The sequence below is a fragment of the Rhipicephalus sanguineus genome, chromosome 6, assembly GCF_013339695.2.
Source record: "Rhipicephalus sanguineus isolate Rsan-2018 chromosome 6, BIME_Rsan_1.4, whole genome shotgun sequence".
Taxonomy (NCBI): domain Eukaryota; kingdom Metazoa; phylum Arthropoda; class Arachnida; order Ixodida; family Ixodidae; genus Rhipicephalus; species Rhipicephalus sanguineus.
In genome coordinates, this window is record NC_051181.1 from 6,563,919 (window position 1) to 6,589,729 (window position 25,811).

At 52.3% G+C, this 25,811-nt stretch overlaps 1 protein-coding gene across 1 annotated transcript in view; it reads left to right on the forward strand.

Moving 5' to 3' along the window:
- LOC119395680 (sphingomyelin phosphodiesterase 2-like) overlaps positions 1-19,724 on the forward strand; it is a 179,081-nt gene extending 159,357 nt beyond the window's left edge. Inside the window, exon 5 of the mRNA XM_037662677.2 lies at positions 18,339-19,724. Within this exon, the coding sequence (XP_037518605.2) occupies positions 18,339-18,471 (133 nt within the window). The 3' untranslated portion in view covers positions 18,472-19,724. The remainder of the gene's footprint in view (positions 1-18,338) is intronic.
- The last annotated feature ends 6,087 nt before the right edge of the window (positions 19,725-25,811 follow it).

The following is a 25,811-nucleotide window of genomic DNA, read 5'->3' on the forward strand; positions in this document are numbered from 1 at the left end:
ACGGAGTAGTCGGCTCCAGTATCGACGAGAGCGGTGACGTTGTGGCCGTCGATCAGAACGTCGAGGTCGCTAGTCCGCCGTCTTGCGTTGCGGTTACGTCGCGGCGTCGGGTCACGGCTACGTCGGTTTGCACCGCTGCTTCCGCGTTGCGTCGTCAGGTCTGCTTCCGGTCGCAAAGTTTAGTCTTCAGGACGTTGACGTCGTTCGGCGTGCGGCGGGGGTTCGGAACTTCGTCGCGGTGTCGTCGTCGACGGCGGAGGATCTTCAGCTTTTCTTCGTTCAGCAACCGCACCTCCACCGGTTGCTGCCCTTAGTTTTCCGGATATGGGCTAGGCGACCGGCCCCGGTTCTGGCCAGTGTACTGGCGGCGGTGCGGTGACATGTAGCGGCCGGGCGACGGTGAGCGGGGAGGTCGTCGTTCTTGCCACTGTGTGCCTGTGAGGTAGCCGTCGATGTCGCGAGGCCGTTCGCCTGGCCGCGGGCGCGGCGCGTTGACGGGGAATCCGCGTAGCCCCATCTGACGGTACTGGCAGCGGCGGTACGTGTGGCCGGACTCCCCGCAGTGGTAGCAGAGCGGGCGGTTGTCAGGGGCGCGCCAAACGTCGGTCTTCCTTGGCGCGTAGCGCTGGACGGCAGGAGGACAGTAGGGTGTCGGTGGTGGTGGCGGCGGAACTGCTGCGGCGACGCGGCGTCTTGACGTGGACGAGGAGCGGGGGCGTTGCGTCGGGCTGCAGCAGCGTAGCTCATTGCTTGTGGCTCAGGCTGCGCTGGTTCAGGTGCTCCCAGAAATTGCTGGATTTCCTGGCGTACGACGTCGGCGATCGGGTCCACTTGAGGCTGGGAGGAGGGCAACAATTTACGCAGCTCCTCCCGCACGATAGTTCTGATGGTGTCACGCAGGTCATCAGATTGTAGCGCGTGAACCTCCCCGAAGGTCGTCATAGGAATGCGGTGGTTGTACTGTCTCGTACGCATTTCCAGCGTCTTCTCGATCGCCGTTGCTTCCGTCAGGAATTCTTGGACGGTCTTGGGTGGGTTACGCATGAGTCCAGCGAAGAGTTCTTGCTTGACCCCTCGCATGAGGAAGCGGACTTTCTTTTCCTCGAGCATGTCGGGGTCAGCGTGGCGGAAAAGTCGGTTCATTTCTTCCGTGAAGATGGCCACGTTTTCGTTCGGATGTTGCGCCCGTGTCTCCAACAAGGCCGCGGCCCTTTCTTTTCGGACGACGCTCGTGAACGTCGCCAAAAAATTGCCGCGAAAGAGGTCCCAAGTACGGAGTGAGGACTACAGATTCTCGTACGAGGTCCTTGGTGCGTCTTCCAAATAAAAGTACACGTGGCGCAGGTTGTCGTCGGAGGTCCAGTTGTTAAATGTCGAGACCCTTTCAAACGTCTCCAGCCAGGTCTCGGGGTCTTGTCCGGTAGGGGTCCGTACACCGGTGCTAGGCCTTGTTGCCTACGGCTAGCTCGCTGTTCGTGGTTGGCGTCGATGTCTTCTCCGCGCTGGGGGCTGGGTTCACGGCTTGACGGGGGCGTCCGGATCATGAAGGAACAGCACCTCCACCAGATGTCACGTGGTCGTGACGTCGACGAAGGCAGCAGTCAGCACGTCCGAGATGAAACTCTTTATTAGGCCGAACTTGTGGCCGGGAAAATGAAACTTCAGCTACAGCAATAAACTGATAGCGGCGAACAGAGCGTCGACCGTCGATCAACTGACAAGTGGTGAAGCGCGTCGGCTTTTATACAGGCGCTATCGAACTTTCCAGCGATATCGCTGCTTGTTGCGCATGTTCTAGAATAAGCTCGAGCGTTCGCGTCTTGCGCGCAATCTTAACAAAACGATCTACAAATATCGCGAAGCTTCTCGAACACTGAGACTCGGTTCGCGCTGAGCGTCGCTGGCAGTCTTTGTGGGCGAAAACGGAATACAACAAAAGTGATAATAAGGAACGCACGTGGCAATATTGTTTCGCACGGTTGTGTTGCGATAGAAGTATCTTGTATCTTAAGATATACGATACATTATCGAATGTATCGGAAATACAGATACAGATACTCGTCTTTCGAGACGTATCGCGATACAGATACAAGATACCCGTAGAGTATCTAAGATAGTATCTAAGATACATGTATCTTCGATACTGCCCAGCACTGGCTGCAGGTGACGGGCCTAAGGCGGTGATGGTGCGTCGGAGCCGGGCGACGAAGTCGGTGAGATCTGATGTCGTAGTGTTGGATGGCAGTGCAGCGAGAAATTTACCTGGGAGACGTGGTGGTTCTCCGTAGACGAGCTCTGGTGGTGTGGTGTGGATGTCCGGCTTGAAGGTGGCGCGAAGACCGAGGATGACGGCTGGGATGGCTTCGAGCCAGGTTGAGTGCGGGTGGCACATAATGGCTGCTTTGAACTGTCGGTGGAAAGGCTGGATCATTTCGTTGGCGCAGGGATGGTAATTGGTGGTCCTCAAGCGTTCAAAACCGATGGTTAGCCCGAGGAGCCTGAAAAGGTGCGACTCGAACTGTCGTCCCTGGTCGGTGGTTACGTGGCGGCGGGCGCCGAAACGAACAATCCAGCCGGTCAAGAAGGCCGAGGCGACGTCTTCCGCGGTGATTCCCTCGAGGGGCCGTGCCTCCGGCCACCGAGTGTACCGGTCGATGGCGGTGAGGCAGTAGCGATAGAGTCCAGCTGGGGGAAATTGTCATATAAGGTCGAGGTGGACGTGCTCAAACCGACCAGAGGGCTGATGAAATGTTCTGAGTGGTGACGTGACGTGCCTAGTGACTTTATCACGTTGGCATTGAATGCGGGAGCACGCCCAGGTGCGACAATCCCGCTGCATGGAGGGCCAGACATAGCGGTCAGCCACAAGACGTGAAGAGGCGCGTATGCCAGGATGGCTGAGGTTGTGGACCTAGTTGAAAAGACCTTGGCGATGGAACAGGGGGACATAGGGCCTGCTTCGTCTTGTTGACATGTCGCAACAGATTGTGGTTGTCGACCCTGGAATGGGGACTTGTTGCAGCTGTAGTGAGGACCTGCCCTTGAGAAGTTCATACAGTTCGGCGTCTGTAGTCCGAGCCTCGGCCAGGACGTCCGCTGTTATCTGCACCGAGCTGATGGCTGCTACACGTGAAAGCGCGTAGGCGACCACGTTGTCTTTCCCACTGACATGTTGGATGTCGGTGGTGAACTGTGCAATGAACGAGAGTTGGTTGTGCTGTACAGGCGGGAAATTGTCGCGATGTTGAGAGAAGGCGTAGGTAAGAGGCTCGTGGGTCGGTATAGATGGTGCGGTTCTGTACTTCGAGAATATGGCGAAAGTGTTGCACTGCTTCGTATATCACCAGAAGTTATCCGTAGTAGGCAGGCAAACTTGTTGGGGCGGTGGTCGTGGTTTCGTCAGTGGAACTGGCGGTTCAAGGGGTTGTTTTCTGAACTGCGAGTTTCTTGGAGAAGAACGCCAAGGGATGCCAGGTGATGTTCACTCGTTGTATGAGGGCGGCGCCGATGCCGAAGCTAGATGCGTCCGTGAAGATTCCCAGGGGAGCGTCTGGCACGGGATGGATGAGGAGGGTGGCGGTGCATTGTTAGAAAGTTTTCGCTAACGTCGGTGCCCACGTGACGGCTTAGTTTCCTCGCAGACCAGCCAAAGCATCATAGAGGGGAGCCTGGTAGTCGGCTGCGTGTGGCAAGAAACGCCTCTTAAAGTTCAGCATGCCGAGGAAACAGGTGAAGCTCTTTAGCGGTGGTGGGTTGAGGGTAATTTTGCAGGTCCGAGATGCGCTAGGGCAAGGGCCGAGTTCCCTCAGATGAAACTTCGTGGCCGAGGAAGCGGATGACTGAAACGCCTAGCGTACTTGTTTGGGCATTGACCAGTATACCGTGGTCATAGAGGCTTTGGAAGAGGAGCCGAAGGTGTCTGTGGTGCTCTTCGGCGTCGCAGGAAAATACCACTATGTCGTCAATGTAAACGAAGCAGAAGTCGAGGCCACGGACGACTTCGTCGATGAAGCGTTGAAAGGTTTGTCCAGCGTTCGTCAGGCCGAAGCTCATGAAGAGAAACTCCAACAAGCCAAAGGGAGTGATGATTGATTGCTGTTTTAGGGACGTCATCCGGATTGACGGGTATCTGTGTGTAGGCCTTCAAGCAAGTTATTACGGAGAACACGTGGCAGCCCTCAATGCGATGGGCGAAGTCCTGTATGTGGTGAACGGGACACCTGTCCGGGATGGCTCGCGCGTTGAGGGCACGGTAGTTTCCACAGGGCCGCCAGCCTGGGGTCTTCTTCGGAACAAGGTGAAGTGGCGAGGACACGGGCCGTGAGAGAGACGGGCGACTCCTTCGCGGAGTATGGCCTCGACCTCTGCTTTGGCTATGCGCATGCGGTCCGGGGCAAGGCGACGGGCGCGGCAGAAAACCGGGGGCCCTGAAGTGGCCCGGATATAGTGCGCGGTGGTGTGCTCCACTTTGCGTGACAGCCCGCTGGGGTGCGTCAATCTGGGAAGTTCGTCGAGGATGGCGTGGTACGGCGAATGATTGTCAACACTGAGTGCCTTGATGCTTGGCTGTTGGGCGGTAGTTCGCTGGCCTGGTGTGGAATATCCCGTTGTCGCGTCGATGAGGAGGTCGTTGCGGCAGTCTGGAAGGAGGTTGTAGTGGGCCAGGAAATCTGAGCCGATGATTGGCTCGGCGATGGCGGCGATGGCAAATTCCCAGTGAAGGCCACGGCGTAAGTTTCTGAGCTGGATATGCATGCGGAGCGAGCCGTACGTCTTGATTGTGGAGGGGTTGGCCGCGCTGAGCTCGAAAGAGGTAGGCGGAGGAGGACATTGAAGATGGGATCGCGGGTAGCAGAAAATGCCGGAACCGCTGTCGACAAAAAACCGCTGCTTCGTGATTTTGTCGGTGACGAAGATGCGACAGCCTCTGGGTTGGCAGCTTGCGGCCCTCTCTACCGTTTGCCGTTTTCCGCATGTCCAGCGGAACAGGGTGGCTGACATGGCCGGGCTCTGTCCCCGAAGCGTCGGTGGTAGTAACAAGGGCCGTTGTTATTGGGTTGCCGCGAGGAAGCGGTGTTAAGGTCGCGGCTTTGCGGGTGGCGGCGCTGGTGCATCGGAAGACGTTCACCCAGGCGTTGTTGAATGGAGGTGAGCTGCCGATCGATGTCGTCGATACGGCGTGGAAGCTCTGTGGTGTTCAGCGGTGCGGCGACAACTGCGGCAAGGAGACCTCGATGACGCAATCAGCGATCTCGGCAAGTTGGTGGAGACGTAGCGCCAGCTGAGCCCGCCGAATTGCCTGAACGTGCATTCGAAGCTGTTGGAGCCAAAGTGATCGCAGGAAAGATTCCTGGACTTCCATGGTACCCGCGAGAGCACGCATGTGGCGGAGTAACTGCGAAGGTTTGCGCTCGGCCAGTTCTGCAGACTGAAGTTGTCGCACATTCTGCTCTTCCGAGAGTGACAGGCGGCGGATGAATTCAGTCTTCAAGTGTTCGTAACGGTTGGCCGTTGGTGGATAGCCAAGAACATCCCGGACCTCGTTGGCGTAGCGGGCGTCCAGGTGGGCGACAATGTAGTCGTAGGGTGTCCGGTCTTGTGTGATGCGCACCAGGGAGAACTGGGCCTGGACTTGGAGGAACCACACCTCGGGCGAGTCCAGACTAAACGGCAGAAGCTTGACAGCGATGCCCCAGACGTGGTGTGGAGCAGCGTGCGGGATGCCGTCTGCAGGGCCTCTGACGTCCTCAGCGTAGCCGGCAGGCACGGCCAGGGTTACGGAGACGTTGCCAGAATGCTGCTGTTACTGGGCCTGCAGTCGTTGTTGAAGTTATTGTATTTGTTTGCGATGAGCGGCAAGCGCTTCCAGGTCGGCAATGGCGGTGCGGTTAGCTGGGTTTCCTTGTCACTATATGTAGGATGCCGTGTCCCAACGCATCCCAACATAAAACGTAACGACTGTTTATTAGCGTAGTAGCAGAAGCGGGGCGAGCATACCGACGCTGCGCTCGGTCAGGTAGCGAATTAATGATAGCTTTCGAGCTTGTCAGCTTGGCTTTTAAGCCACCGTCGGTGACTTAAGCCTCCGGTGACGCTGCTGTGGCGCTGTCTCTTATCAGAGGCAAGTTGCGGCATACAGCCGCGTCACGACGGGCTAGCTAGTGACGAGGCGGTGGCTGCGCCGGTTTGTGCGCCGTGTGTCGCCACACATGAATAACACAAGAAAGGTTTTATTTCCCGTGCTGGCATTTGAACCCAGGCCCTTATACCCTGAAGGCCAGTGTCTTTACCAATGGGCCACACAACCATGCTTTAACAATGAGAATCCCTGTATATGTCAGCAATATGAATGTGTTCTACCCTCGGCGCGAAGCAAACAAAGAGAACACTTTCTAAACAGAATTCACTGACTTTTGTCGTAGGGCATCACAAGACCTTTAGAGGACACGACATAGAGACGATATGAAGGACAGTACACATCAGTAAAACTTTACTTCTGGATAAATTTAATGCCAAACACGCGTTTCAGTGGTCCTCCTGAGACGGCTGTTCGAGATGCTGACAAACGTGCGAAAGCTCGTCTACCTACGCCCCCTGCGGTTTTCAGACCCTAACTTACTCCATCGAGAACAGCTCGAGTAGCCACTATTTACGCAGTTATACTCCTCTATCCTATGAGCAGGAGCCGAGACACCCTTTTCCATCTTTGACCATGCCTGAAATGGTAACGCGATGTGTGCGGGAAAGGGAAGTGGTGAGAGGGTGCGCAACAAAGGTGGGACGATGACGAAAATAAAGTGAGTCGTTTGTTCCTCAGGGACGCACTCATGAGACAGAAATGCGTTTGGGCGTGTTGGTAGTTGATAGTACTTCAGAAACCACAGCGCAATAAGCGAACACGACAAAAGCAGTGCTTGTCATATCTTCATCTTGGCACGCCCGCTTCTTTTATTTTGATGTACTCGGGTTTTACGAGCAAAGACGGTTATCAACGCTCGCGCCGCAGTGTTTGAGAAGCTTCGCGATTGTAGTAGATCGTTTTGTTAAGATTGAGCGGAGGACGCGAATAGTCTAGATTATTCCAGTGCTTGCGCGACAACCAGCGATAAGACTGAAAAGTTGGATGGATGATGTATAAAAAACGGCGCATCCCAGCCATGCGCACAATATCGACGGCCGAAGCCCAGTTCGCCGCTATCAATTTCCAGCGTGTATTGATGTAGTTTGACGTTTCATTTCCCGGCCACAAGTTCGGCCAAATAAACAGTTTCATGCTGCAGTTTCATGTTGCTGCTTGAACACTCCAACTGCTGTCTTCATCGATGTCACGAACACGTGACATCTGGTTGAGGTGCTGCTTCTTTCATGATCTGCACGCCCCGCGAAGCGCTGACCCAAGTCCAAGCCGCGACGAGGACGCCGGCAAAGAAACCCGGATCATCGAACAAGCCGCAGGCAGATTGGGCTGCAGCCAGAGTACGGGTTCCTTCCCGAAAAACCAGGCAGCCCCCGACCCCAACATCTACCGCAGCGACGATGACCGACCCCGTACAGCCTGCGCCGATCCTTCTCCGGCAGCAAAAGGAGCCGCCAACATTCCGCGGGTCGTCATTCGAAGACCCGGAAAGTTGGCTCGAAGCCTACGACCGAGTCACCCTTTTCAATCGCTGGACCAGCGAAGACCAGCTACGACACGCGTACTTTGCCTTGGAAGACGCCGCTCGTACCTGGTTCGAGAATCAAGAACTAACCCTGAAAACGTGGGACATCTTTCGCACCAGGTTCCTCGCGACATTCACGAGCGTCGTCCGGAAAGAGCGTGCTGAGGCTCTGCTCGAGACCCGCGTGCAGATGCCCAACGAAAACGTGGCGCTCTTTACGGAAGAGATCACAAGCCTGTTCCCTCATGCAGACCCTGTCATGCCCGAGGACAGGATGGTCCGCTTTCTTATGCGAGGATTCGAACAGGAGCTCTTCGCCGGCCTGACGCGCAACTCCCCATCGACAGTTCAAGAATTCGTCTTGGAAGCAACGACCATCGAAAAGACGCTCGAGATGCGCACCCGGCAATAAAATCGCCGCGCATTTCAAGACAGCGCATCTGTTCACGCCCTCGGCTCCGACGACTTGCGCGAAACGATCCGAGCCATCGTGCGAGAGGAGCTGCAAAAGCTCGCACCTTTTGCACAGCCCGAAGTGACGTCGATTGCTGACGTTGTACGCGAGGAGATCCAACTGTCACTGGGTATTTATCAGCCGGCGCCGCCGCAGCTGCAAGGAATGAGCTATGCTGCTGGAGCCCGACGCAACGCCCCCCTCCTCGCCAACGTCAAGACGCCGCGCCGCCCCAGCAGTTCCGCCGCCAGGCACCACCGCCGCCGCCACCGACGCCATACCGCCTGGCAGCCGGCCAGCGATACACGCCCAGGAAGACCAACGTTTGGCGCGCCCCCGACCATCGTCCACTCTGCTACCACTGCGGAGAAGCCGGCCACACCTACCGCCGCTGCCATTATCGACAGATGGGACTGCGCGGGTTCGCCATCGACGCGCCGCGTCCACAGCAGGGTGAACGACCACGTGACATCGCCGACTATCTGGCAGGAGCGCAGTGGACCCCCTGAGGACCTTACCGATCGCCGTCGCCAGGCCGCTACTGCCTCTCCACAACGCCGACGATACACTGGCCCAACCCGGAGCTCGTCACCTAGCCCGCATCTGGAAACTAAGGGCAGCAACCGATGGAGGTGCGGTTGCTGTACGACGAGATACCGAAAATCCTCCGCCGCCGACGACGACGCTACGACGAAACCTTCAGGACACGAAGCAAAACAGATAGAGCCCTGACGACGAAACATCGCAGACCGAAGTAGACCTGACGACGCTACGTGGAAACAGCGGACCAAACCAAGGTAGCCGTGCCCCGACAACGCGACCTAACTGCAACGCAAGACGACGAACTAGCAAAACCTGTTTGCAGACTAGTTGGTTCATACTTGTAAACCCGACTTGCTGCGCAACCAGCAGGAAAGAAGGAGGGAGACAGGAAAGAGCGCAGCACTCTTCCTCTCCCTCCTTCTTTCCTGCTGCTTGCGCAGCAAGTCGGGTTTACAAGTACGAAATAGCGACCTCGACGTTCTTATCGTCGGCCACAGCGTCAAGCCTTCTTCGACACCGGAACCGACTATTCTGTCATCAGTGGACCGCTCGCCACGAAGCTGAAGTTAGGACAGCCTGGGAAGGCCCCGAAATCCGGATAGCCGAAGGTCACCTCGTAACGCTGGAGGGAATCTGCACAGCGAGACTCACCATTAACAACCGGATTTATCCCGCGAACTTCATAGTGCTGCAGCGTTGCTCGAGAGATGTCCTCCTTGGTATGGACTTTTTAGTCCTTCATGGTGCAGTTATCGACCTAATGTCCAAGTCGATAACACTGTCCACGAAAAAGGCACAACCGCTGCACACTCAGCTAAGAAAGCACGCCTTGAATGTGCTGGAAGACCAGGTCACCATTCCCCCTCGCTCCAGCGTCATCATTTCCGTCGGCACACCGAAACCAGCAGACCTGGAAGGCGTCGTTGAAGACGATCAGCGCCACTTGATTGCCCGCAAGATTTGCGTCGCAAGAGGTGTAGCCGAGCTGCGGGCAGTGAAAATAACAGATATGGTCACGAATATCAGCAACGAGTACAAGTACGTGAGCAAAGGCACGACGGTTGCCTACATCAATGAAATCGTAGAAGCCAGCAATGCTTCCGGCCTCGCCGTTTCTCCCGAACATACTCCGACGAATAAAGCTCCGCACCCAGCTTTCGACGTCAATACCAGCCTTCCGAAGCACAAACAAGAACAGCTCAAAACCCTGCTCTTGCAATACAAGGACTGCTTTTCGTCGTCGTCAAGAATTCGGCAGACCCCCGTGGGAAAACATCGCATCATAGCAGAGGTAAGTGCCAGACCACTCCGTCAGAGCCCGTACAGGGTTTCGACGCGAGAACGAGGGGCCGTGAAGAAACAGGTCGACGAACTTCTACGTGACGACATCATCCAGCCGTCGAAGAGTTCGTGAGCATCCCCGGTGGTGCTAATGAAGAAGAAGGATGGGACTGTACGTTTTTGCGTCGATTACCGTCGCCTGCACAAAGTCACAAAGAAGGACGTGTACCCCCTGCCCCGGATAGACGGCACCCTGGATCGATTACACAGCGCAAAGTAGTTTTTGTCGATGGACCTCAAAACCGGTTACTGGCAAATAGAAGTCGACGAGACACACCGAGAAAACACTGCCTTTATAACGCCAGACGGCCTGTTCGAGTTCAGGGTCATGCCCTTTGGTCTTTGCACGGCACCTGCGACTTTTCAACGGGTAATGGATACAGTACTGGCCGGCTTGAAGTGGCAAACGTGCCTCGTGTACATGGACGACCTGGTTGTGTTTTCCTCAAACTTCGACGAACACCTTCGGCGCCTTGAAGTTGTACTTCAAGCAATCAAGACCTCCGGACTCACCTTGAAGCCTGAAAAGTGCCGCTTCGCCTACGAGGAGCTCTTGCTCTTGGATCACGTGATCAGATAGGATTGTGTTCGCCCGTACCCGCGGAAAACAGCTGCCATCACTGGCTTCCCGCCGCCCACCGACAAGAAGGCCGTACGCCGTTTTCTAGGCTTGTGCGCCTATTACAGACGTTTTGTCAAAAAATTTTCACGGATCGCCGAGCCACTGACGCAACTCACGAAGGCCGACGTTGAATTCAAGTGGGAAACGTCCATGTTCAAGCATTTCAAGACTTGATACGACGCGTGCAGACGCCTCCGATACTGGCGCATTTCGACGAATACGTCGATACGGAAATCCACACCGACGCGAGAAGCGTAGGACTCGGCGCCGTCCTTCTGGAGAAGACCGACGGATTGGAAAGGGTCATCAGTTATGCTAGCCGGTCGCTATCAAAGGCAGAAATCAACTATTCCACATCAGAAAAGGAACGCCTTGCCATCATCTGGGCTACAGCGAAGTTCCGCCGCTACCTGTACGGCCGGCCCTTCAAAGTTTGGGAGCGACCACCACGCCTTGTGTTGGCTAGCTAACTTGAAGGACCCGTCTGGTTGCCTCGCACGGTGGAGCCTACGACTTGAAGAATTCGACATAACCGTCGTTTACAAGTCCGGAAGAAAACACTCCGACGCTGATGGCCTGTCTCGCGCTCCCGTCGGCCCACCGCCGCAGGACGACCAGGAGGGTGACTGCTTCTTGAAAACCATAAGTGCCGACGACTTCGCCGAACGACAGCGAGCGGACCCAGAACTCAGGGGCCTTGTGTAATACCTCGACGGCAGGACCACCGTTGTTCCGAAGGTTTTCACGCGAGGACTGACGTCGTTTTTCATGCGCAACGGTGTTCTCCTTAAGAAAAACTTCTCGCCGCTTAGAGCCGATTCCCTTCTCGTAGTGCCCTCGACATTGCGACCAGAGGTCCACCAGGCTCTGCACGACGACCCGACGTCTGGACACTTAGGTGTTTCTCGCACGCTCGCAAGAATACAGGAAAAGTACTACTGGCCGCGCCTTGCCGCTGACGTAACTCGCTACGTCAAGACCTGCCGGGACTGTCAGCGAGGCAAGACACCGCCGACTAGGCCAGCTGGACTTCTGCAGCCTATCGAGCCACCTCGACGGCCGTTTTAGCAAATGGGATGGACTTACTGGGGCCGTTCCCGACGTCGAATACCGGAAAGAAATGGATCGTCGCAGCTACCGACTACCTCACCCGCTACGCCGGGACAAGGGCACTAACCAGCGGCAGTGCCGCCGAGGTAGCGAAGTTCTTCGTTGACAACATTGTCCTGCGTCCTGGCGCCCCAGAGGTCCTCATCTCCGAGAGAGGTACGGCGTTTGATGCTGACCTAACTCAGACAACACTGAGATACATCCAAACAAGCCACCGCTGGACCACAGCGTACCACCCAGAGACCAATGGCCTCACCGAGCGGCTAAGCAAGACCATCGCCGACATGCTCGCCATGTATGTCGACGTCGAACACAAGACGTGGAATGCCATCCTTCCGTATGTGACTTTCGCATACAACACGGCAATGCAAGAAACGACGCAAATGACGCCGTACAAGCTGGTCTACGGAAGGAGCCCGGCAACGACGCTTGACGCAATGCTACCAACCGCCATCGACGAAGACGATCTCGACATTGCTGCCTATTTGCAATGCGCCGAAGAAGCACGACAGCTCGCCCGCCTGCGCATCAAGAACCAGCAGAGGGCCGACAGCCGTCACTATAATATTCGACGACGCGACATGGAGTACCAACCCGGTGACCGTGTGTGCGTCTGGACGCCGATACGCCGACATGGGCTTAGCGAAAAATTTCTTCGGCGATACTTCGGGCCGTACAAGGTGCTTCGACGTCTCGGCGCTCTTGACTACGAGGTCGTCCCGGACGGCATTACGAACTCCCAGCGACGCCGCGCACGACCTGAAGTGTCCATGTCGTGGGCCTTAAGCCGTTTTTTGCGCGTTAGCGAACCTGGGGACTCTCATATTTCCTTTGTTATTGTAAACTATTTGTGTATGCACTTGTTTTTTTTGCTTCCCCTTCTATGTTCTGTCGGAAGAATCGGGACGATGCTTTTTCAGAGGGGGCATTGCCACACCCACTTTTTTATTTCGATGTACTCGGGTTTGACGAGCAAAGACGGTTATCAACGCTCGCGCCGCAGTGTTCGAGAAGCTTCGCGGTTGCAGTAGATCGTTTTTGTTACGTCTGTACAGCCACTTGTGGCTGTACGACGATTTATTTTACACAAGGAAACATGAACACTTTGAAAAAGCGCAGCTTAGGCGTTGGAGTCGCGAATGGCTAACGTTCGACACCAGAATGACGCTCGTGCAACAGCGCCAGTGTAGTCGCGCGCGCACTTCGTTGTCGTTCTCTTCAAGCGAGACATGTCAATTCTTCCCCCCTTAGACGAAGTCTCCATAGCGGTCTGGAGGCCGCCTAACCTCTGGTGGTCGCAGTTGCCGGGTGGTTCCTGCTTGTGACGTCGAGGTCGACAGTTGCGAGGGAGGGTTGTTTTGAATGTTGAGCGAGTCAGGCCGTTGATCAGCAGAACTCGACGGCGTCTCTTCTGACGTTGTGTCCGAGAAATCACCTGCTACGCTCCAATCTGTCGGTGATTGAGTTGTGTGTCCGGTCTGGCTCGTTTTCCTCATATGGTTGAGGTGACGCCGAACCTTTCCGTGGTTGCTTTTTACAAGCCAGGATCGTGGTCCGAAGCGGTGCAGTATTTCGCCTTCAATCCAATCTGGCTTTTTCCAAAACTGTCGGATGAGCACTTTCTCTCCTGCTGCAAAACGACGGCATTTCTTCAATGTCTCCTGGCTCTCAGGCATTTGTATATCCGTCTCCCGTTTTAGAATATTGAGAGGACATAGAAGCTCTAGTCCAAACATCGCTCTCGCAGGTGACATTCCTGTAGCAGTGTGAATGGTTGTGTGCTGCCGATACAGGAGTCTTGCAAGTCGGAACTGTATGGACTTGTCTGTATCCCTCAGGAGTGCTCTTTTCAGCTCTGCCTCATAGCGTTCTGCCTGGCCGTTTGTGGCAGGATGGTAAGCTGGTGATGTTGTAGCCTGTATGCCATTTGCCGTATAGAACTGCTTTATCTCGTTGGAAATAAAGGCTTTTCCGTTGTCGGAGACGACCTTTTGGGGAATGCCAAACGTAGCAAAGATGCTTCGTAGCACATCGATGACAACCGCGGATGTTGCTTGCGTCACGTGCCGGACTTCCACCCACTTTGTGTGTGCATCCACAACAACCAAGTAGGTGCGCCCGAGTAGTGGCCCCGCGAAGTCAACGTGCACCGTGTGCCATGGTGTCTTGGGACGGTCCCAGGAGGGAATAGGAGCTTTGGGTGGGCTCTTCTGCGTTGGAGGGCATTCACGGCACTGTCGCACCGTTTCCTCGATAACCTTGCCGATTCCGATACGTAGCTCCTTGCGCACTTCTTCATGGCTACCGTGCCTCGGTGACCAGCGTGCAGAAGTGCCAGAACGTGGGATCGTGCTGAGCTCGGTATGATCACCCGTGATCCAAGTGTCAGGCACTCGCGATGAAAGGCTAGTGCGGTCGCTCGTCGTCGGTAAGGAGCGAGCTCATCTCCAGTGGGTTTCTCCACTGTGCCATCCTGCACTGCCTTGTACAACCTCTGCAGGATGCTGTCTTCTTGTGTCAGACGCGCTATCTCTGTAGCAGTGAACGGAGGTCTCGACAAAGCTTCGAACAGTAGTACGTCGCCTGGTGGCCAGGGTTCATCGAGACGTTCTGGTAGTGGCAATCGGCTCAACGCGTCCGCGTTTTGAAGGTTCTTGCCATGCCTGTAGACGATGTTGTAGTCATAAGCCGACAACTTGATGCACCATCTGGTCATCCGTGGTGAGAGGACTTGAGCCGTTGGCTTCCCTGGACCCAGTATGCCGAGAAGCGGTTGATGGTCCGTGACGAAAGTCACCTTTTTTCCCGCAATATACTTGTGGAACTTGTGTGCAGCAAACACTACGGCAAGGCCTTCTCTGTCCAACTGAGCATAATTGCGTTCCGCTGTCCGTAGCGTCCGAGATGCGAAAGCGATTGGTGCATCTCTATTCTGGTCACCACGTTGAGACAGAACAGCTCCTATGCCGTATGGTGAAGCGTCGCAGGAGACGAGAAGCTCCTTCTGTTCGTCGTAGTGTGCCAGTACGGTCTGACTGAGAAGCAATCCCTTAAGTTTATCGAATGCTTCTTGATGTTTGGTCTCCCATCTCCACGTGGCGTCCTTCTGAAGAAGCTGGTAGAGACAGCTGGCAATTGTTGCCCTGTTCTTCAAAAACCTGTCGTAGAAAGCTATCATTCCGAGAAATGATTGAAGTGCTTGCTTGCAGTTTGGTGCTGGAGCCTCCGTTATTGCTCGAACTTTCTCTTCGTTGGTATGGACGCCTGTCTAGTCAATTCGGTGTCCCAGAAAAGAAACTTCTTGCACTGCAAAGCAGCACTTGTTTTTGCTGAGGCGAAGGTTGCAATTGCGCAGCCTCTTCAGAACTTCTTCCAGTCTCTCGGCGTGTTGAGTGGCGTCTTTTCCACTGATGATCACGTCATCTAGGTATGCGCAAACGCCTGCGATGCCAGACAGCATAGTCTCCATAAAGCGTTGAAAAATGGCTGGAGCTGCAGAGATTCCGAAAGGCAATCGTTTGACCTTGGAAAGCCCTTTCAGCGTGTTCAGGGTGAATATATCTGCTGTCTCTGGCGTTACGTGAAGTTGCTGGTAAGCTTGTGCCAAATCCAGGGTGCTGAATACCTTGCCTCCCCTCAAGTGGCTAACGACTTCATCTGTTGTGGGAAGTGGGTAGTCTGCCTTCTTCGATACCTGGTTCACTGTGCAACGGTAGTCGCCCCATATTCGCAACGAGCCGTTTTTCTTTCGAACAAGTACGAGAGGCTTTGCCCAATCCGAATGGTGCGCAGGCTCGATTACGCCTTGACTTTGCAGTCGATCCAATTCAGCTTCTACAGCTGACCGCAGCGCGAAAGGAACTGGTCGTGCTTTTAGGAACTTTGGCTTCGCTCCTTCCACGAGTTCAAGTTGTACCGCAGGACCGACGTGTCCTGAGATGTCCTCGTCGAACACAGACTGGTACTTGTCTAGAAGCTTCGAAACAAGTTTGTCGTCTGATACGTCATTGATGCCCGTGATCTGTATACCTAGATGAGGAAACCAGTTTCGTCCGAGGAGGTTACAACCTGCTCCTTTGATGACAACAAGCGGTAGTGTGAAATTCTTGTTCTTGTGCGCTACATCCACCGTTGCACATCCGAGAACTCGGGGGGACTGGCCTGACCATGTGCGTAGGAGAATATTGTCCATTTGAAGCTGTGGTGGGTCATCTGTCCACGTGGCTTTGAACGTGGCCTCACTGATGAGTGTGCAGGCTGCACCCGAGTCGACTTCGAACTCCAAGGTCTTGCCATGTATCCGTAGTTGAGTCATGACCTTCTGCGTGCTGGACGCGTCGATTAAGGTGTTGAGCTCGTAAAGTGCCATGTCTGGTGAATCCTGTTGAGTCGTGACTGGTGCTGAGGCCACTGTCGAAGTTCCTTGTCGGGGATATTCGATGTTGTTGTTCCTGTTTGTTCTTGTCTCTTTCCGCCTTTTCAGGCAGGCCTTTGCAATGTGTCCGCGTTTCTTGCAGTAGTTGCAGGAAGCTGTCTGAAACTTGCAAGTGTCCGGACTATGCTGCGCGTCACAACGCCAACAGTGTTGTTTCTTCTTTTGGGCAGAGGCACTCGAGTTACGTTGATTTTCTGTCTTGCAGATGCTTGTACAGGCTTCGTGAATCTCTTTGAATTCCGTTTTCACGTTTTTCTGATCTTCGACGGCGTTTTCAGCTCGCAGTGCAATGTCAAAGGCTCTCTTGAATGTCAAGTCCTTTTCTGCGAACAGCCGTTGCTGGACCTGCTCGTTCCGAAGACCGCAAATGACACGATCACGCAGCATTACATCAAGAGGCAGCATTGTTGGATTCGCCGCAGCGTTTACGCTTGTTCGAAAATTGCAATCTGCTGCTAGCTTCTTGAGCGCTGTTACGTAATCACTGACCGTTTCGTCACGCCGTTGGTCACGACGTTAGAAGCGTGCCCTGCAGAAGACCTCAGATGGTTGTGGATCGAAGTGAGCCTTGAGCATCTCGACTATGTCATCGTAGCTCACTTGGTTGGGCTGCTTGGGTTGAACGAGGGCACAGACGACGTCGTCTGTTCCCCGCATAACGTTAGCAAATGAGCACGTTTCTTGGAAGCGCCCGTAATGTCGTTAGCCTCGAAGAAGAACTGTAGCCTCCCATAGCAGGATCTCCAGCAGCCGGAGCTGCCGCTGAATTCGGGTAGCCGACCAAAATCAGGCGTCGCCATCTCGTTCCGTTCCTTGATGTCGGTGAAGTGCCGGTGAGTCCAGAGTCTTCCTCGTCGCCAACTGCTACGTCTGTACAGCCACTTGTGGCTGTACGACGATTTATTTTACACAAGGAACACTTTAAAAAGCGCAGCTCAGGCGTTGGAGTCACGAATGGCTAACGTTCGAAACCAGAATGACGCTCGTGCAACAGCGCCAGTGTAGTCGCGCGCGCACTTCGTTGTCGTTCTCTTCAAGCGAGACATGTCAGTTTTGTTAAGATTGCGCGGAGGACGCGAATAGTCTAGATTATTCCAGTGCTTGCGCGACAACCAGTGATAAGACTGGGAAGCTCGATGCATGATGTATAAAAGACGGCGCATCCCAGCCATGCGCAGTTTATCGACGGCCGAAGCCCTGTTCGCCGCTATCAGTGTACAGCGTGTATTGCTGTAGTTTGACTTTTCATTTCCTGGCCACAAGTTCAGCCAAATAAAGTTTCATCTTGAACACGCCGGCTGCTGTCTTCATCGCGTCACGAACACGTGACAATCTTGTCTCGTGTCCGTTTATTGCGTTATGGTTTCTGTACTCGCTTCTGTCTGCCTGTTTCTCCACCGCGCTCATTTCCCACGCAACGCTTTCACATCCCTCGGGGAGCATGGCCAACAGATGTGGTGCTTCTTGAAGATGATCTTTGAATCTAAAAACTGTAATCAACCAAGGGTTACGTGAAAGTGAGACCTTTGCCATTGTTAAAATTCTTTAAAGTTTTGCTAACTTTAGCAGCATCCGCCGTTTTGGACTGTTTAGTCAGTGCCACAGGAAAATAAGTCTAGCTGCTCACCTCAAACAGAAAGGCACAACACCGTTTCACTGCGATATTGGGGACGAGCAAGAACGGACTTGGTCAAGAACTTTTGGAAGTACGTATTAATAAAAGAAGCGGTGGCGCCTGTGCAGTGACACATGTGTACGGTAAATGTCTCTGTCTTTTTTGGTTAATAAGATGAACTTAGCCCGGTCCTTTGTGTTGTTCTATTGGACGGATCGCACCTTCGCATTTTGTTATGCTATGTATGTTGTGTTAGGCTCCTACTTATAGTAAATCGGTTGGCAGTGAACTCTCGATCTGTTTTGTATGGCTTCTTTCGTAATTTTGAAGAGTTAACAATAATTAACGAGATTGCAAACGCTAGCCCCTCAGGATAGTCTAATTATTCAAGCACGCACAGTCCGAAAGACAAAAGACTATCCTTGAATACCGTGAGCAAAGCGTGCCATGCTATGTCATGCTGACATCAGGAAATGCTGTATATGGCTGCTTAATGACCCTGTATAATTAGTAAAAACCTACACCTATAGCGCACCGTTGTTCTCAATTTTTTGCAGGTTCATGCACAAGATGATTGAGCCTCACCGATGTGACAAGGAGTGCAAGGCCAGAGAGATATGCTACATAGAAGCTGCCACGACAACTGGCATTAGACAATGCATGATAGGCCTAGGATATCATCCCGCTTAAGGCATCTGTGACATATACGTTGGTGTATATTTGTTATGCTAAGAGCGGTGGTACGATCCCAAGCGGCTAATTGGCAAACCTACCACACAAAGTCTATTATAGCATTCTGAATATCACATGACGTATGTGTATCACATTGGCTTACGTTAACACACATTTCCTATTTTTTGTTTGCAAACATCAGCGAGCAGAATACAAAGCAATAACGCGCAGGTACGCTTAGATAGGCGTAGTCTACCTTGTTTCTCTAGTTGTCCCAGAAAGCCGGAAGAAAGGAGATATGCGGTTAAACACATGAGGAATGTGCAATAAAATTACAGAGCTTGTAATACAATAAAAACACAAACCGAGCCAAATCCTACATAATAACGAGCATTGTAATTTCCAAGTTAGGAAAATGCATCAAATGGTGGATATGAACACGTCATATCTCACTAGGTGCAAGTCTGCAAAATTCCGGCGGTGCTTTGTTACTCAGGTCTACTCACGTCTTACAAGTGAATATCAGCAGTGCATTTTAGGCAAATATCCTGCAATTAAGAGCGCACCAAAATCATTTGAATGTTCGAAACCTGGTTAACAAATAACGGAGTAACACCACGAAAATTTTGTTTCCCACCAAAGTGTTGCACACATATTTTATGAATGTAAGTCTCATGTCTTTGTTTGCTTCAGGTATTGCTTGACGAAATTTGTTCTCCATTACATTTTCAACATGATACTTGTATCAATTTTTTATCGCAGTTAATAGTAAAAAAACTATCAAATAACAATGTGCGCTGGTGCAGAACACAAGCCAAATTCTACTAGATTTATGCCTAGGCTTAGATATAATAAAAGAGAAGAAATTATCGAAATTTAGGGGCCCCTACTTTATCAGGAAAACGGGGACAAGCGAAATACCAAAGCTGATGAGGGCTAGTTGATTCATATTTAGAGCAAATGATGTTAGCAGCGCGATTAGGACAAAAAAATAAAGGAACGAAGAGCACGGGACAAGTGCTGTCTGCCAACTGAGTGTTTATTACAAAAAACAGCCTTGTATGCAGTCTCAGAAGTATATCATGCGCACATCAAACACGCGCTGAACATGTACATTCACAATCTTTCGTTCAAACATTTTGTTTCTCTCTTCGATAGCAAAAGAGAGGGTGAACGGACACAACTGCCACGTTCCTTACGGATCCAAAAGGCCTCTGAAATGTCTCTTTCGTTAGCTTTTCCCTTTCTAATAAACTTCGTTCTTTCTAACATGGCAACACATGTGCACTTCTTACAATTGTGAAACCCAGATGATTGCCATATCCATTCTTTACGTTACTGCAAAGTTAACGAGCACGATGATTGAAACATTGTCAGGATCGAACTACCGTAAAATCCCGAACAAGCATCGGTGAAAGATAATCCGACGAGATTTAGTGGGGGGCCCTAGCTCTCTCCCGGATCAAAATTGAAGATGGCGCTGGAAGAACATCACGTGCTTTTAATGAATTGCTTTATTGATCACGCATGCATTCATTGCCGTAATTCGCCCTCGTTGGGCGAATAAAAACAGTGAATGAAACAGTAATAACGGGCGGGAAGGGGGCGCTTGCTCGGTCAGTGACGCGTATTTCAAATCTCCCAAAAAAGGGAGGGGGACGCTTGCTCGGGTCGGGGCGCTTGCTCGGCATTTTACGGTATATATACATTCCCACAGCTCATGGGTACCTGATACACCACATCACTCATGTATTCAGTGAAACGGGTCTTGTGATTAGCCGTGCACTTGAGAGGGCTGCTTTCGCAGGCCCGCACACGCAATGCTTCGCTTTGGCTGTGCGTGGTAGCTCGAAAGTTTTGTTGCCTTGTATCATGGTCAGAAGTACTTTCGTGTTATAAATGTGAGCATGTTGGCAGGTCCGATGAAAGCTGTAGACGCCGGAGAGCACACGCCAGTATTCTTGGCAGATTGTGCTAAAGGGCCGCGTGTTCAACCAGTATACACAGAAGTATGTGTAAACGTTCACGTTTACGTGTATGCATGTATAAAACGTCAATAGGCTCATTATATGGATTTTAAAAACGTCCACGGTCCGCAAAAACGTCACCGTCCGCAAAACATCCACCGTCCGCAAAAAAAACCTTCCGCGACCTTCGCCTAGCAGCGCATACACCAAGGAACAGCCGCCGCCAAGCCACGTCCGCCTAAGGAGACAGCCAGCGCAGCCGCCGCGCCGAGTTTGCCCGGCGTGCGGTGAGTCGAATGCCAGCGACGAAAAGCTCACGCTTCTACCGGGGGTGCCACAGCCAGGTTTGCGCGTTAGTTTATGGCCCTGGAGTTTGGACATTCTCGCAAGATCTGTGACAGTCTGCGGTTCGACTTTACTCTGTCCACGCCAAGGAAAAACCTAGTATCATCCAAAAAGGCCAGGTGAAGCGCCTAAGATAGACCAGCTTCGCTCTTTCTGAAGCTTTACACGGCTAGTCTAAACTTCGTCATTTTGTTCTTATCGTACTAGTTGAGAAGACGACCCTGTAGGGTGATGTGCTCACAATACCTGTAGCTGTTCTGCGGGGTTGTATTTGTCGTTGAGCCCGCCATGCGTGCCAAATTTGTAGCCCAAATCCAATGCTTGTAAGCATGACATCAAGGCGACAAATCTTATGAGCTCCCACCAGCAGCTGATAAACACGTCACGTGTTGCCACCGCCTGTGCGAAGTGTCAGCTGCTAAAGTGACTATGTTCAGTGTGGCCAAGTTACAACGTAGAAATTGCGGGTGCATTTTTGGGCCAATATCCAAAGTTCTTTTGTTGCTAAAAAGAAATTGTGATTTGATGTGACCATCTTCCTCTTTTTATGTGATGAAGTGTTCTAAGAAATTTCGCATGGAGATCATTTTTAATTAGACCGCGTCGGCAGACGACGCGTAGGACACCGGTACCGTAGAGAAGATGGATATTCAAGTATGTGGCCGATCGCAAGCCATGACGTATAGGGAACAAGGCTGGCACGCCGTACAACACAGACGCAGTCGAAATCTTGTACACGAATTGGCCAGCGAGGCCAACGGCAGCCATGGTGCTAACAAAAGGTAGATCCCAGCTTAGATAACACACAAGCCAAAATGCAGGAAAGACAGATGAGCCGCATAGGAGAGGCGTAGAGAATACCCCAGATAACGGCAGGAGACCGCAAAATAGTCATCGAACGCAGACAATGCCTGTGCACAGCCGAACTCGGCCGAACAGGCATAACGAGAGGCATACTTGAAGCCGCAGCTACACTGCCAAAAGTCAGGCGCTGCGTGGCCAAACAAGACGCAGGCCATCGTGGCACCCCAGATTCTGACCGAGCGGAGCAGTGCATAGAAATCGAGAAAATACACATACGCGGCGAAAAAGATCGGAGTGGCAGCGTATGAAACAGCAGCTGACAATACAGCCAAAGGAATACGTAGATCCAGACATATATCCAGTCAAATGTCCCAAGTAGCCCAACAAAGGGTTATACTAGGAATACTTAGAGCAGGGGTTCTGAAACTATCGCGCCCTGGGGAACTCCGACGGCTGTTCCAGAGTGCCGCGGAACCCATAATTTCTTCTTCCATACGAATACAATCAAAAGTGGGGGGAAACGGTGTAGGGGGGCGATGACGCGTCTCGACGTGCGCAACCACAGTATTAGCACTGCCCGCATTGGCCTGTTATCTTTCGATAGCTGTTGACCTGAAACTGCCGATAATACATAGATTTGCGATTGCTCAGCAACCTCTCCCCCCAAACACACACACACACACTCCACTCCCGTGAGTCTCGTAAAGTGCCCGCCGGCCATACACTGCATGCTGCAGTCAAACAAAGCACCAGATGTATGCAAGTATGTCTTATTTTGTGCAAAAAATGGCATACCACTCGCAGTACGAAATGGCCGTGTAAAGACTAAGCCTAAATGTTCGTGTATCCCACAGCCGACAAGAAGCGATGCATCGCAAGCGTACCGAAGCGCCCATTGCGCGTTTTAATCACAAAACCAAGTGCAGTGAGAAATCAGCGTGTATGAAAATACCACGTGAACGCCGGTGCGCCATGAGCCACGAATAAATCGCCGAGGTGCCCGTGAATGTCGTTTAAACTGGTTTAAACGCCCACTATTTCCTCTATCTTGACTTCCAGAACCATCGAATTGATTCCCGCGCATGTGTTACAAACTGCCTTCACGAGCATGAATTACCAGAGCTCTGTGTCGCCGCAGGTCCGCAAATCGCGCAAGGTTCATGGCGCGCATTGGACGACGAGTCTGTAGTGCTGCTACCACCATGGTCTCTCGCTACCCGCGCACTGCTGAGGTTCAACGTGCGATGGCTTCGTTAAATGCAAAATGCAATGCAAAGTTGTCGTCTAAGAAAATTAAGCAGGTGATAGCAGGGGTAAAGCAGGCGTAGGTCGCATTTGTTTTGAGCGCTCGCGGTACCCTAAAATGTCCTTCACGGAACACACTTTTAGAAACCATGCCGAGGAATTTCACTCTAAAAAACCGCTGGTAGCATTCAAGTAGACCTCGTCACTGAAAGAGACCCCATAATCACCGCGGCTGAACGACTGGTAATACGGCAAGAGTAATTGTGCTCATCAGCGGTAGCAATGTACTTTAATGTGTGCTATAGAGTAATTACACGCTATACCACAAGAAGGTTGACTACTGCAACCAATGCAACAGAATGGGACATAGAGGTGATGTTTGCTCCAACCCCAGAGATTAAATCAGCTCGGATTGCGGAATTCGCAACCGCTAACAGGATCACAGATACTTCCCCAAATGTCAAAAAACAACCGCGCTACAGCCGACAAAAGCTGCAAGGCCAAGTACAAAAAGCCTTACATCATAATGGAGAGGTCAAAATGCCAGGAAACCAAAGGCAAAGCTCACCTGAACCAAGAAAACGTCCATGCTCACGCTCGACATATAGACCCAGAGGAAGACCACAAGCGAGATCCCGGTCAGCTTCAAGGAAACCGAGCCCCGAAAGCTCCCGGCCCAGATCTAGGTCGATATTGTCGTCCAAAGGACCCAAAACAAGGTGAGTTGGGCAGGTAAAGCACGCGGCAGGCTACCGGAGAGAACGCAGGCGTTGAAAGATTACAACACTAGCAATAACAGCAACAAGGAAGAGTTACGACGGCTTAAGTATGAAAACAGACCTATGAAAGAAATAATGGCGCACATTCAAACCTACATACCGCTAACGTGCATGCACGAAACCAATAAGTCCTCTAATCTACCTACTGCTCCCCCCTCCGCCCCTCCAATGAAGAAGAACAGCCAAAACACAGAAAATCATTGAATCCCCAAGCACTAAGCAAGAAATCATATCACAAGGAACAAGACTTCATAACATTAGCATAGAGAAAAATAGACCAATTACTAAAAACATTCCAATCGTCCCCGGAAACTGTCGTAGATGCCATCTAGGAAAAGCCAGGCGATGCTCGTGACAGCGTGTGCTCGGCGTGCGCGATGACTTCAAGATGATATCAGAAGAACAGGAGCCGCCAGGGGACATCGGGTTGTAGTCACCATATTCGCGAAGGACGCCGCAAGCAAGGAAGCGCTGGTGTACTGATTCCTGGGAACAATCAAGACGACATTTGGGGAAACTGGGAAGCAACAGTACTGGATCAATGCCAGCCAGCGGACTTCAATATTGACACTGGTCCCGATGAAGCCGTGTCTCCCAGCGCAGATATTCGCGCGCAGGTATTCGAGGACATACCACTTCTCTCAGCTGTTGCTCGTCAGTTGTACTGTACAGATGGAAATTTTCTTCCAGCGGCAGGAGTGGCACAACTCAAGCTCATCTACCGCAACCACGTGATTACCCAGAATATCTACGTCTCAGATCATATCTGCAATCCGTTGCTAGGCAAAGCAGCCACCAAACAGCTACATATGCTGACATTCGTAAAAACCGTTGCTGACAAAGTGAACCAGAACGAAGAATTTACCGCGGTGTCCCAGGGACTTCGCAAGCTGCGCAAAAAACACTGGATTCAGCTTCAAGAAGGAGCAAAGAATTTCGCACTTAGCCGCCCGAGGTGCACCCAAATTTCATGGTACAAAAATACAAGGCTGGAAATACGAAGGATGCAGAAACTCTCTGACGTATCATCTGTTTATGAGCCGACCAAGTGATGTGCACCAATGGTAGTCGTACCAAAGCCTTCCGGACTCGTAATAATATGCGTCGACTTCACTCAACCGAACCGCCACGTTCTCAGAGAATGACATCTTTTTTCCTTCCGTGAAGCACAGTCTCGGACTTCTTCATGGAGCTAAGGTGTTCTCCAAGCTCACTGCCAACTCCGGATTTTGGCAAGTTCCACTTTGTGAAGAATCAAGGAAACTCTGCTCCCTCGTCCCCACGTTTGGGAACTTCTGCTTCAAACACTACCCTTCGGAATCGCGTCAGCTCCTCAACACTTCCAGGAGCAGAAGCGCAAATTGTTCTAGGCATCAATCGAGCTGTCTGTCACATGGACGACATTTTTATCTGGGTCCCAACAGCCATGAGCACAATGAGACACGACACCCGGAAACGCGCTGCCGGCACTCACAAAGGCTGGAGTGAGACGGAACAACAGGAAGTGCGCGCTTATTGTTTAACGCCTGACATTCTTTGGAGACTGGCTCGACGAAGATGCGATACGACCCAGCGAAAAGAAGGTGGACCACATACTAAAAATGGAGAGTCCCCAAAATAGGAATGAGCTGTAGATAGTTCTCGGAATTACATGATACCTGGCGATATTCGGTCTTAATCTATCTGAAATGTTGGAGCCACTCGCACTCACGTTGTCAGAGAAGCAAGAATTTGCTTGGGGTGTTCCAGAAGCGAAGGCGTACTACAGGCGAAAATCGCTGCTCTCACATCACTGTTGTCATCTTCACTGTTTCGTCATCGGATCGCATACGGCAGCCGCCCATGCATCGTGTACTCTTTCTTCTGTTCCTCCTCCCTCTTTCCAATATATTTGCGAAACGGGAATAAATGTACGGACTATGCCTGGAGACGCTGTTTGATTCACTTCCGGATGCACGGGCGCTGCGCTCGGCCCGGCTACTGTGGCGACGAATACGGGACTGAAACAAGAGAAGGACCCTGCAGGACCAGACAACCACCCAGGACCCACGCCAGCCATGGCCCATAAGCTACCAGACTTCGATGATACAAGAGATAAGTGGCAACCGTACATTGTGAAAATCGAGGCGTACTTTGAGGCTAACAGTATCACTGAAGATGCAAAGAAAAGATCCTTGCTTGTTGCCGCGCTCGGAACCTCGACAGATGAAGTCTTATG